At 49.6% G+C, this 13,293-nt stretch overlaps 1 protein-coding gene across 6 annotated transcripts; it reads right to left on the minus strand.

Moving 5' to 3' along the window:
* Positions 1–966: 966 nt before the first annotated feature.
* On the minus strand, positions 967–13,032 carry LOC125718171 (glutamine-rich protein 2-like). Of its 6 annotated transcripts, XM_048991797.1 has the most exons (17): positions 12,750–13,032; positions 12,078–12,347; positions 9,396–9,500; positions 8,929–9,009; positions 8,001–8,114; positions 7,424–7,757; positions 7,267–7,352; positions 5,817–5,939; positions 5,365–5,439; positions 5,010–5,174; positions 4,210–4,307; positions 3,671–3,736; positions 3,340–3,441; positions 2,172–2,340; positions 1,812–1,905; positions 1,353–1,547; positions 967–1,210 (listed from the first exon to the last, which is right to left on the minus strand). In XM_048991797.1, exons 1-17 carry the CDS (start codon positions 12,813–12,815, stop codon positions 1,059–1,061), a joined length of 2,295 nt encoding a protein of 764 aa, XP_048847754.1. In that variant the 5' UTR covers positions 12,816–13,032; the 3' UTR covers positions 967–1,058. The 6 variants fall into 6 exon arrangements, with proteins under 6 accessions (XP_048847754.1, XP_048847753.1, XP_048847755.1 ...); XM_048991796.1 differs by having other exon boundaries at positions 5,817–5,897; positions 12,078–13,032; XM_048991798.1 differs by having other exon boundaries at positions 1,431–1,547; positions 12,078–13,032.
* Between the last annotated feature and the right edge of the window lie 261 nt (positions 13,033–13,293).

A 13,293-nucleotide genomic window follows, 5' to 3' on the forward strand; every position in this document is an offset into this window, starting at 1 on the left:
CTTTCATACACAGCCATTGTCTCAGGATTTTGGTCTCTGTACACACACACTCACAGCAAGCCCCACATTCGTCACCTCTGACAGAACCTTCAGTGGGAATGCCGTGATTCTGAGGTTAGGCATCATCGGACCTAGTCACTGGCCTCTGATGTTTGGCCATGTTAGTGTGCATTGAAGTTCTACACAGCCCTGCGTCCCCCCCACCAGCCAGTCACAAACTGGACCCTCCCCAAAGTCTAGTGCTCTATCTGTATGGCCTTGTGACGTCTCGCAATGTTTCACTGTACGTGACAATCTGGGTTTCAGCTGTTATTTTCAGTTTTGACTGCGACCACGGTGCAGCCTGTACCTTGCGTGACGGGAGGACTCTGTAAATCATTGCAGGAGGTTTAACGCAGTTAAGAGGATTCGTTTGGGATTTCGCGACAGCAGGTGGCCCCCGGTGAGCGTGGAATTTGGCCCGAGTGGGAGAGGATGTCCCCCCTGGCTGCTGACCTTTAAAAGCGCCTGCTGAGGCACACTGTCACTATTTGGTGATGAAGAAGGCAGCTGTGATATGGAGGATTCCCTGATGACACCCCCCCTCTGCCCCCGACACGTTCCATTCATTCTCACTCTTTGGCTTTCTTGGCTTTGCAGTGTAGATGGATCGATGGGTCTAATGAAGACACCCTCTGCTAGTACGAAGGTCTTAAGAATGCTGCTAAAAGCATGAACGCGGATCTGATGGCATTAACACTCCGGCTTCCCCACAACCCATGACTTTGGCTGGTGTGGGGGGTGGGGTGAAGCAGCTCTTCATTCCCTCATATGCATCAAACACTGGGTCTCTTTGCCCCCCAGTGCAGTGAGGCAGTGAGACGGCTTGAGTAGCTGCCGCAAAACGTCTCTCTAGTTAAGGCAAAAAGGGAGGTTTCTACCTGGCGAGTTGCTGATGTGACTCCCAGCAAAGTCAGTGCGGCGCTCTGGTGCTTATTGAAACGATTTATTAGAGATGCTTTTTAAATCCAGTTTGCACCCCCCCTCAACATTCACTCTCCTCTTCACCCCCAGTCAGTCTATAGTGATGTCAGAGTCCCATCCTCTGGTGATTGGCTGAAGTCCAGCTGGCCGTCCAATGCTGGCTGGGCCAGAGAAATGGGGGCGTCGGTCTCACAAATACATCCTAGAGAAGAAGCAGCCTGTCCTGTCAGGCAAGTGCTGGAAGGTTCTGGAGGGGGTCAGGGAACAGAATTCAGAGGGTCTATATTTGTGATTGGCAGAGGTATTTTAGCAGTGTCTGAGTTTACTCAAGGTCATTTCTTAACTGTGATTGTGTGGTGTAAATTTGTTTAGTTACACAACAAGTGTACCTTGACGACCAAGAATAAACGCAATACTTCCACAATTGTACATGAGGTTCATCCACCCAAGCTGTGCCTGACACTGACCTGCCGGGCCGCGTTGGGATTCGGCGCTGTGGGGGCGCCGTGGGGTCCTGGAGCCCAGCTCTGTGGCGCCAGCCCTCTGCGGCAGTGCCGTCTTGGCTGCTCTGCTTCTGTCAGTGCCTGCGTGACATCGTACATACCCTGGCGTGGGCTTACAGGCCAAGAGGCCAAGAGGCCAAGACTCTCAGGTCTTAAACTTGTGACCTTTGTCTGAGCAGAGAGTCCCTTAAACCAGTAACCTGGTCCACATCCCAAGACAGTCCACATTCCAGCTCTCTCCCAGCTCCCTGTCTGGAGGTGTCCAAGGACCAGGTTGGGAGACACTGCCTTAACCCACCCCCCCTCCCCCCCCCCACTGTGGCCCCTGGCCTCTTCGGCACCTACCCTCCTTAGAGATGTTGGGCAGCCTGATCTCCATGCTCCTCTGACGGCCCCTGTATACGTGTCCATCCAGGCCCAGAACGTCCATCTCCTCGGCCTGGACACGGAGAAGGAGCCATCAGCGCAGTCGGGGGCCCTGATACACCCAGGCCCCTCGGAGAACAGTGGGAGGCCCCTCGGAGAACAGCGGGAGGCGCTCTCGCACACGGCGCTTTAGGGATTCTCCTTATAAACACCACCGAAAACCACAGCGTACTTTAAATTGACTTTACAAAGCATTACAACAAATATGAGCATATTTAGCGAGGGTGGTGAATATAGCGTCATGCTGAAATTCCACAACCACCCCCCCCCCCCAAAGACCTGAGCGCGCCTGGCTCCCTGTGGTGACGCCTCTTCTTCCGGTGGGGCGGCGTGGGCGAGATGCTGCTGGCGGAGGTACCGCCGGCTGGGCTGTGTCAGGGTGTGGCTGCCCCCACAACCGCGGGACATGGGCAGGAAGCCACTCCCTTCCGGCTCCGGGATTCGTTCACTGGTGGGGGGGCCGGATATGAGAGTTTAAAGCAGTACAGTTTCTTATTATGCTGTGGCCACGCCCCTCTCCAGACCACGCCCTCTCCAGAACACGCCCCTCTCCACACCACGCCCTCTCCACACCACGCCCCTCTCCAGACCACACCCTCTCCACACCACGCCCCTCTCCACACCACGCCCCCCCCGCCCCCATGGCTTTGGTCCTCCACTGGGGCTCTGCATATGGCTCCCTGTAGCCCCTGCTGGAGGGCCACTGGGGGGCCACTCTGCGTCTCTGCTTGTGCTCCGTGGCACGTGCGTTGTGGCCCAGCGTGCAGGCAGCGGCCCAGGTGACTCTCTAACCCCGGGCTTCACACTAACAGGCGGCCAGGAAACTCGGTTTGGTCCCTACGACTGTGTGGTCACACTGTTTGCTTCTGTAAAATACTACATCATATATTGTTTGATATTGAAATTAGCAGGAATTCTATTTTAGTTCTGTCATATCAAAGTTTAATCCAAGAGCCTTTTATTTAACAGCATCACATGCTACTATCACGAGGAGAAGTAAAGTGATGTTGAGATGAGATGTTTCATCTTTAACACTACTTTACAATTATCCATCCATCCATCCATCCATCCATCCATCTACCCACCCATCTGCAAATACCACTTCTCCACTAGAGGGTAGTGGGTAACCTACAGTCTATTCCAGGAGGCACAAGGGACGAGACAGGGGACCCCCCCAGATGGGACAACAGTCCATCACAGGGCTCACACTACTATGCCAGGGGCAGTTCGGAGATGCCAATTCACTCTGCATTTTTAAAACCATAATAGCCAGTATTTCACTTACACTTTCAAGTAATAATTAATATAATTGTATTTTAATTATGAAATTTAATTATGAAAATATGAACTTTGGTACTCATGGATATTAAGGCAAAGATACAAGGGTCTAAAGACAAGACAATGAACAGGTTTCCCAGCATGCTCTGGGGTTCGGGCTGGCCCTCACCTCTGGTAGTGCTGACGGACCTGCTCCATCTCATAGAAGCTGTGGGGGCGGCTGGACTTGTGCGGCGGAAAGCTGGGGGCCAGAGGAACCGTCACCAGGTGTCTTTGGAAGGAAGACGCAGGAATGCACTGAGCCGGTTATTTGCGAAGCACATTTCCTGCTGTGGCTGTTTACTGTCTATGCAAGGCAGACAGTGCTAACATTAACTATCAAATCCCATTATGTTAGAAACATTATTATTCTCAATTCACAGGGATTACAGAAAAATGAATAAGTACCCCTTCACTGTTACCCCATTGTTGGTATTAGAATTTTGTAAGCGACTACTTACGGTCCAGGGACTGACGCGGCGATGGGACGGTCGCAGGAGATGCAGTGGACCTGGTTCACTAGCTGTCTGTTAAATGGATGTGAGGATAGAGAGAGAGAGATCTCGCTAGAGGAGGCGCGACCAAGACATCTGTGTAAGTAAAACTCCCAGGACTGGAGATCTCTAGTTTAGGAATCCACCATTCTATGCTTTTTCTGTGGTTCTAGGTCTACAGCTAAAACTGCGATGGGGACAAGGTAAGGTGGTCTTACACCAGCTCATGATGGTAGATGTATTATCTTAACATGACTTATCAGATCTATAACCATGATCTATATAGATCTAGACGTGTGACCAGAGTTGCAGTTGTGATTCCCAGGATGAGAATGTCTGAAATGTAACATTACCCAGATATATAGAGAGTGGAGATGTGCAGGTGGCTCATGGGAGTTTTACTTACACAAAAATATTCTGAGGGCAGAAAGAAAAAAGAAATAATTTTGTGTAAGTGTGCAGGTGGCCTTGAATGAAGAATTGTGGGCAGTAATGGCTGGACTGACTTCCTAATGCCGGCTGCATCATCCTGTGTCGGCTGCATCTGAGGGTGCTTGAGAATGAGCTTCCAGCGACCCTCCAGCTGCTTCTTCACCGAGTCCAGCTGTGGGGGGGGGGCGGGGGGTGGTGGAGGCTGGAGTTTCACAGCACAGACACGAGGCAAACCTGGAAGCATGCCTGGCCAAAACGAACACGACTTTGCCAGGTTCCTCTTGGCTTTTTACACCAACAGAATGACGTATTCGAGAAACTGAGAAGTCCTGACCTCTTAGACCTCATATTTAACTACGGCCTTCGCCGTTTAGGCATCTGTAGAACAGACAGCACCTTCCATCCATCCATCATGCTTACAGTACAGGGGAGTATGGTTGGACCTTGGTCATTGGTCGCTGTTACAGTATGCTTGGTCGCGGGGAGCCTATCCAGGATGGCGGTAAGGTAGCGTAGGCCCTACACCGGATGCTGGTCCATCACAGGACACATACACGCACAATCAAACACTATTGGCTATGTAAAAATGCCAATTCATCCTAAATGACCAGGAGAGAACACTGCAGACAATAGTGCTAATTATTCTGATGTAAATCAAGTTTGACAAAGATTGAGTCATTGCAGCTGTCAGTAACATGAAAATATGTTTGGTCCCCGAGAGGGATATTCCAAGCCAGAGGGATAAACAATGAGTCTGTCTGTGTGTGTGTGAGTGTGTGTGTGGGGGGGGGTTGGGGTGAGTGTACGCTGTTACACACCAACAGAAGAATTCTGCGGTATCCTGGGCTTGCATTGGGAAGCAGGGCCTCCTCACCTTGCTGTCCATCTGGCCAGAGATCTTCTCGATGATTCTGTGCCAGTCCTGCTCCTGGTCTGACACCTTGCCCAGCAGCTCCTCCAACATGGCACCAAGGTGCTTGGTCATTTCATCAAATTGCTTGCGGCTCACCTTGGTCTCCAAGGCTCCCTTATCAGCTTTCTGAGGAGAAGAGCCGAGCGTCAGGAGGGCGATGGCTAGAGCCAGGTCGTTGGGGGAGACCGATGGCAGAAGGCTTTTAGGGCAGAGCCCCTTGAACTTCACCACACCAAGGGACCTCGCCAAGGTCCAACCAGCGTCACAGGGCCCTACAGAGCACGTTCACGTCATGTGACACCATGTCATCACTCACAATTTCAATCTCCATCTCCACATGGTCCTTGTCAGCTTTCTTCTCTATCAGCTCTTCCATGGATTTGTACAACTCCTGAATTCAGCAAAATATGCTTGGCAAGACACTTATACAGGCAACACATCTGTACAGATGTAGGTAAACACACTTGAACAGCTCCTACTGCCTAAACCTAAACTAAACCTCTTGACGTCCTCTTACTCACCCAAACGTCACCCCTGGTTACACCCCTATCTAGCTGCTCTCTTTTTGCTTCTCTATACCATGAATTAGTTAATGGCTCATCTACCATGTTAGTCACTTAATGGAAGCCTTAATTAAAAGCATTTCTGACTAATGGATGCTCCTGTTCATTTCTCAGACCTGTTTACTTAGTGGTAGAACAGCGAGCCTACAGCCTTGTTGGTCACATTTGGGCTTCCCTCTGGGAGGGCGGATGCAGTCATACTCACATCAATGTGCTTCTGCCTCAGGCTGTACTCCTCCTCCAGGTGACGGGTGCAGTCATGGAGCTTCTCGCACTCAGCCTGCAACTGTAAGACAGCTTCCTGCATGTCGCTCAATAGTGCCACCTTCTGGTGGGAGAGTGTAGCTCAATGTGTAACAAAACAAGAAACATCCTTCTAACAGCCTGACAAATCCATTCAGTCCTAAGGGGTTTCCCTTCCTACTCTGTGGTAACTGTGACTGGAGTGGTTCATTCTGCTTGTACCTCTGAACGGCGGCACCTGCTGAAAGTTTCGATTGTGGTGGTCACGGGGGGGGCAGTTATATTTTTGGAGGAAGCTGCTCAGCACTGTCGATTTTATGGTTCAGTCAGCAGGGCCCTTAGTCAGCACGGCCCTCAGTCAGCAGGGCCCTCAGTCAGCGCGGCCCTCAGTCAGCAGGGCCCTCAGTCAGCAGGGCCCTCAATCAGCAGGGCCCTCAGTCAGCAGGGCCCTCAGTCAGCAGGGCCCTCAGTCAGCGCGGCCCTCAGTCAGCGCGGCCCTTAGTCAGCAGGGCCCTCAGTCAGCGCGGCCCTCAGTCAGCAGGGCCCTCAGTCAGCGCGGCCCTCAGTCAGCGCGGCCCTCAGTCAGCAGGGCCCTCAGTCAGCGCGGCCCTCAGTCAGCAGGGCCCTCAGTCAGTAGGGCCCTCAGTCAGCGCGGCCCTCAGTCAGCGCGGCCCTCAGTCAGCAGGGCCCTCAGTCAGTAGGGCCCTCAGTCAGCGCGGCCCTCAGTCAGCACGGCCCTCAGTCAGCAGGGCCCTCAGTCAGCGCGGCCCTCAGTCAGCAGGGCCCTCAGTCAGCGCGGCCCTCAGTCAGCGCGGCCCTCAGTCAGTAGGGCCCTCAGTCAGCGCGGCCCTCAGTCAGTAGGGCCCTCAGTCAGTAGGGCCCTCAGTCAGCGGGGCCCTCAGTCAGCAGGGCCCTCAGTCAGCGCGGCCCTCAGTCAGCGCGGCCCTCAGTCAGTAGGGCCCTCAGTCAGCGCGGCCCTCAGTCAGTAGGGCCCTCAGTCAGCGCGCCCCTCAGTCAGTAGGGCTTCACTTCCCAAACCTCTCCTCACAGGCACTTCAGCCTTTGCATGTATTTGTTACATGTCACTTAGTTAATTTAAGTAGTTTGATAAAATGAATTATTGATTAGCTAAACAAGGTGGGGTAGTGGTCAGGACTAAAAAAAATGTGTGTTTTGGACGGTTGGTGCAAATGCTTTAGGGTGACTTTAGGAGAGGTTTCGCAGTGGCTAAGCTGACACGCTTTGACAGACGTTATATCATAGTTTAACCCCAACATGAAGATTTAAACATCATGTTCTCTGACTACTTTGGATTTTCACACAGCATATGGAGCACAGTGGTCCTGGGGAACAACCCTAAGACACCCAGTGATGTTTATTAAAAGAGGGAGAGGCACCCTGAGCCACGTCACCTTCTCCCTGTCCGCGGTCAGCAGGTCCGTCTGCACCTGGAGGTGACTCAGCTCTGCCTGCAGCCTGTCGAGTTCCTGCCTGTTGGCTGAGAATTAGGAGTCACGCCTAGGGGGGAAGCGCCAGACGGACCCCCTGCCTTCGCAGCCCCTTCCTCACCTGCACGGCCCAGCAGATCTCTCAGAGCCTGCAGCTCGTTCTGGTCGGCCTTGCCGTTCTCCAGACGCATCACGCGGGTCCCCAGCACCTCGTGGGCGTCCCGCAGGCGTCCCACATGCTGCAGGGCCTCTACCGCCTCCGGGTAACATTCAGCGCCAGTCATCGGCGCATCCGAACACACGTGCTGAGGAGCCACAACCTCATCGGGAGGGGGGAGGGGCGTAGACCCGGCAGTTGTGGGTGCAGGGGGGGCTGCGGACACAACCCTGGACGGGGGTGGGGGCGTGGTCTCTGGGGTGTCCACCTGTGTGGGCGTGGCCACGAATGGCTGCTCCTGTTGAAAAAAACTTTTGAATGTGCACATCATAAGTGCAGCGGTCTATTCGACCTTGACGGATGCAGCCTTTATTTTTAACTAGCACTTTACTCGTAACAAAAATAGTCGATTCATCCGCCTTTCCATCTGAACTGCAGATCCATTAATGTATCCATTAATGTATCAGCCCTTCATCGCCACAACCCGTTACCTGCCTGAACGGTGAAATGACGGAAATATACAGGCACAAAGGAGCTTCACCTGTCTGGTCTGCTCCCGCTCTCCGACTAGTGTGTCCTGTAGCACCTCCCATGAGACGTACTGCGTAAGCTCTGTCGACTGGGGATACAGCTTTAGACGTTCCTGCAGCTCCCCCTGGTGGATGGAGGTGGGTAGCGCTTGGAGAGGGAGATTGCGAAAACTGGCAGCTTCACCAGTACATGAATTTCCTTCAAAGCTTCCCTGACAAATCATTTTAGCTCTACGAGGCTGTAGTCATTTTAAACAGGGGGTGGGTAGTTCAGGCCCAGAAAGTAAAAATCCAAACCATGATTTTGTTTCAGCCAAACAGTTGAGTATAAAGAGTCACAGTCACAGAGCATTCAAATGGTTGGTTGAAACAAAAGCATGGTCTGGCTTTATACTTTCTGGATCTGGACTATCCAACTCTGGTCATGTAGGTGGGAATATTCAGACACGAAAGTAATCTTTAAATAATAACCAGCCTTTATCATATTTATTAAAGGATAAAAATATTATATAAGGTTTTAAAACTGGTCAGTTAATGTAATTAGGGCAACAAGGACTTGGGGTTCTGGACTAAAGAAATACTACTAAAACAAACCATAATCCCTAGATGCTGGCTTTCCGGCCTTCCTTTTCCTGTGAGCCGGGTGTGAAGCCTCTGACCAATCAGGTGTGACCTCTGACCAATCAGGTGTGACCTCTGACCAATCAGAATCAGTAACTATTAAAGTAACTGCCTGGGAGGACTGAAAACAAGGCCTGGATTTGGAATCGAGGGCCAGATTTGAAGAGCCCTGAACATTTCCATAACCCGTACAACTGCAAAGCTTGAGTTTACACCACGGAATACACCCCATCCTTCTTTACCTTCGAATATAAAGACATATGTACCATAGGTGAAACCTTTGGGTCACACTTGGCCTTGAACGTGAGCGAAACTCACCAGAGTTTTCTCCATGCCGGACACTTGGTGACAGCACTGTTCCAGAGATGAGGTTCTGTCCCGGAGCTCAGTCAAATTCAGCTGGACACCAAACATGACAGCCAGCGCCTCAGCAATTCAATTTCTCAGAAAAAATAGCATCAATTTGTACCTTTGCTTCTCACTGGGGCTGTACCCTTAGCTGTAAGTAAATATACATTTCAAGTTATGGAAATGGACACAGGAATATTTTTGTACCATTGGGTACAAAGGTACAATTACCCACAGCTAAGGGTACAATTGGCAGACCCTTGAAGATACAGCCCCAGTGACAAGCAAAGGTACAAATTGATACTATTTTTTCTGATCAGTTCATTATAAGTTCATTTTTCTGATCTGTGCAGTTCATTATAAGGCAGCGCATTTTTACCCCATATGGCCCCATGTATGGTGCTGGCTGTCCCCCCACACCGAGGACAGCGCCTCACCTGGGACAGCATCTCCTGCAGACCCTTCACCTCACTCGTCAGGGTGTCCCGGGCCTCCCGAAGGTCACGGATCTCTGTCAGCAGGTCCTGGATCAGAGCCATGGCCTGAAAAGCAAACACGTCACGGTGTCGACAATGAGGCTTCACAACACCGGCCCGTGACTCCGGGTCACATCAGCCTTTGACTCATGGTGAGACGGAGGCCTGGGACACTAAAGAAGCCCGGCTGAGGCTTGGCTCGTAAAACGCGAACTGCAGTTAAACTTTAAGGGTGCAAGACAATGAAGGCGGCGGAATGGAAAATATATATATATATGTGGGAAGGTGGGCAGACCAAACTTGGTGACCGGGGTTAGAGACTGGATTGACAGATTTCCAGGACATTGTGCATCATTTGCGGTTGCCAAGGAGCTGCTGCCAATTTGCGGGAGACTTCCGGGAGAAGTGGGATGTATGATTAATGGCCTGGACCTACGTCACTGGATGTAGATGTCCTGTAGGGTGGCCAATTTTGACTTGGTGTACAGAATGAATAAATAACCATAAAACATAATACAAAATATCCACAGTAAATGAAGGGACAAGGTGTTCACACAGAACAGGGACGTAGCGGTTGCTGGCCAATGCCGACAGCAGTAAGTAAACAAATTAGGAGGTTCCTGCAGGAGGAAGGTTCCTGTGCAGTTCCTTTCTTAACTAAAAAGCAGGAGAAGCCAGCGTGTTTGCACACTAACCAGGGCAGCCATTGATGTCAGGCACAGAGTGAGGCACAGCAAACCAGTCTCAACGTAAATGAAAGTCTAATAAAGGCCAGCTGACCGGCAGACTGAGGAATCAGTCGGGTTTATTGCAGTTTTTGTGACGTGTCTTCTGACAGCTACTCCCCCCCCCCGGGCCCCTCCCCCCAGCAATTAAACCTCTTCAAGGAGACAACATGGGGCTCTAAACACAAGGTGCCTGGCTTTCACTGCCAACAGGAAAGGGCCGTATGAGCATCCCAATATCTGTTGTATGGGAGGGAGTTTAACAATGCAGCCCAAAACACAATGAACACAGATTATACTGCACTATTTTCAGTCACAGTTTCCAGCAGCAGCAGGGACCCATTGATTGTGATTGATGGCTCACACGAAAGTCAGGTCACGCAATCCCCTTCCTGAGTACTGCGAGCACGCAGAGGCAATTAAAGGTTATGGATTGCATCTGTAAGGTCATGTGACGCACCTTGAAAAGGGCCCGTCTCCCCGATGACTTCAGACCCCGCCAAGAGGACAATGGCTATGATTCAGGCTGCATGTGTGATTCACTCATTACATCACCATCAGCTTAGGGCAGTGTTTCCCAAACCGGTCCTCAATGACCTGCAGACAGTCCACATTTCTGCTCCTTCCCAGCTCTCAGTAGGGAGCAGAAATGTGGACTGTCTGTGGGTCCCTGAGGACCGGATTGTTGGGAGACACTCTTAGTGCTGCAGTTTCGAGGGTTTTATTCTGAAAGCTATGAGGCTGAATTGCTTGCTGGGATTTTACCATACAACTGTGGTGCAAATTATTTAACCAATACATCACCCCCTTTGTACCTATGAAACCTATCCAAAGGACAGCTGCACTCACGGACTACAGAGCTGTCACCGGGGGCTGTTGAGGTGAGGGAAATTTAACGATGACACCGGTGACCGGACAGGAACAGTGGCACAAGGTGAATTATTCAACAGGCTTTAGAAAGAGTCCATCCTCCGCCCTCAGAATGACTATTACCATCTCCTAGAGACAAAGTCGCCTTGATACCCCATCAGCTAATACTTGTGGTGTTAATTACGACCCCACAAGATGCCAGCTGAAGAGACAGAGGGAAACATTCTGTCCGGTGAGAGTGAACGCTCAGTGACCAAAAGCCACTTATTGTACATATTGGAAGTATGATTATATGATATGATATAATAGACCCTTCCTATTGCCGCATATATTACATTTATATTAAACTAACGCCAAGTTCACACTGAAATCCACATCAGAAGGTCAGGTAGTACCATAGGTTACCTTAAATAAAGGTGTCTTCTTGATATTTATGATGATTACTTCAGATTTATTTTAACTCTCGGTTAGAGATGTGTAAAACTATATAAACATCCATTATCTGTTCATGGGAGGGAGGATGAGGTCCCACAGTGTTGGAGAGAATTTTGAACATAGTTTATAGTTCAAGGAAAAGTATATTGAGAAGACATTACCAGTCCTCATCACCTATTGTGTCTTCCGTCTTCTGTCCATCAAAAGGGAGGGGGGTTAATTTCCCAGGGCCAACCCCAAGCGAGGTGTTAATGCTGGAAAAAATCCTCAGTGGCTGGGTGCTAACGAGGAGCTAACGAAGCCAGAGGGAGAGGCTGTACTCTCGGGCCAGTTACAAAAGAGCGGCTCCTTCACACATTAACACCTCCCAGCTGTAGATCGCACCCTGTTTTCGGGTAGACTTAAGACTGAAAGAACCCAATATTACTCTCAGCAACTAGGTTGCTCACCGATTTAGGTGCAAACTGAAGGTAACATTTCAAAAACGTTAAACAGACTTCACTCCATAATAAGACTTTCATTATAAAAATAATATTTATGCAGTACAATGTAAAACTTCTAAAAAAATGAAACAGGCCTAAATAAAAATGCACTGTATAAAGGGGTTAGTTACCTGAGACACACCATCCTCGTTCGCCTGGACCTTGCGGCTGATCTGCATTATCTGCCACATCTCACTGACCGTCACTTCGGACTTGGACCTTATTAAGTCGGAGCCTCTAGGCAGCCTTTCCAGCGCCACCATCTGCTCCTCGACACGCCTCAGATTTTCTTCTATCTGCTGACAGTGGGAGACCGACCTCCTCGGCGAAAGACCCGGCTTCGGCTGGAGCGGAGAGTCAGCCCCCTCGGTTCGGTCTCCGTTTTGGACCAGGTTAAGCCGCTCCAGAATGGCGCAAAGGAGGGAGCGAAGAGCACAAAAGTTAACGGTGCCCGCCTGTGTCGCGCCCATGGACAAGTCCAGCAACTCATACAAACTCATTTCGGACGACATCGCATGTAAAGGTTTCCAGTATATCAGTTCACTTCATAAAATATCTTTAGCAAACCTAAAATTGCATAGGACTACTATGATGTACATTGGGTTTTACAATTATATAAAATTATATTACATTATATTTATCAATTAAATGTGAACATACAGGAGAGCAGGTAACCTGCTTAAAAAGGCGAAACTAAAAAAGAAGCACAATTGTTGCATTTATTCAACAACAAGTAATTATTAAATTATCCGTTTAATTGTTTTAATTTTTGCCTAATGTCTGTTAGAAAGACAAACTCTTACACGAATAAAACTATCTGAGAGTAAGGAGGCCGGTAAAGAGGTTCTAGCTGGACCACAAGTGGACATTTCTTGCTTTGATAAATTGGACCAAGATTTTTCGTGACTTTCCGTCACTGGCCACACCCATCGAAAAGCCAATTCGTCATCGGAATTTACGTGTATTTAAAGAGCGTTTGTGATTGGGTAAAATGCAAGTCAATCACCAAAACTTCGGCCTCCTAATGGTAATAGCGTTTGCGGTTGCTAAGCACCAGCCACTTCACTATTGTCGTTATACTAATAGATGATGCATTGCATTAAAATTGATTTAGCACGTTTTCGCATTATTAAAGGAGTTTACAAATAAATATCACGAGAGGAAATGGATGGACATTTTATTAAAACAAAGTAATCTTAATTATTGTACTACAGCACATTCCAGCATAATATTAGGAATACATTTTAAAAAATACGTGCATCACATTCGTTTCCATTCCCATTATGTAATCACCTTCAAAATCAAACTGAAGTAATTTCCAAAGTCTCAGTGGCAGTTACCCACAAA

This window comes from Brienomyrus brachyistius, chromosome 22 (genome assembly GCF_023856365.1).
Source record: "Brienomyrus brachyistius isolate T26 chromosome 22, BBRACH_0.4, whole genome shotgun sequence".
NCBI lineage: Eukaryota > Metazoa > Chordata > Actinopteri > Osteoglossiformes > Mormyridae > Brienomyrus > Brienomyrus brachyistius.

Bases quoted from the DNA above. Each gene is read 5' to 3' on its own strand.
- LOC125718171 (XM_048991793.1), bottom strand. From the start codon at position 12,458: ATGTCGTCCGAAATGAGTTTGTATGAGTTGCTGGACTTGTCCATGGGC. The intron at 7,353-7,423 runs GTGAGGAAGGGG...CCTAATTCTCAG, and splicing joins AGATCTGCTGGGCCGTGCAG to CCAACAGGCAGGAACTCGAC. The intron at 5,175-5,364 runs GTGAGTGATGAC...TCTTCTCCTCAG, and splicing joins TGGAGATGGAGATTGAAATT to AAAGCTGATAAGGGAGCCTT.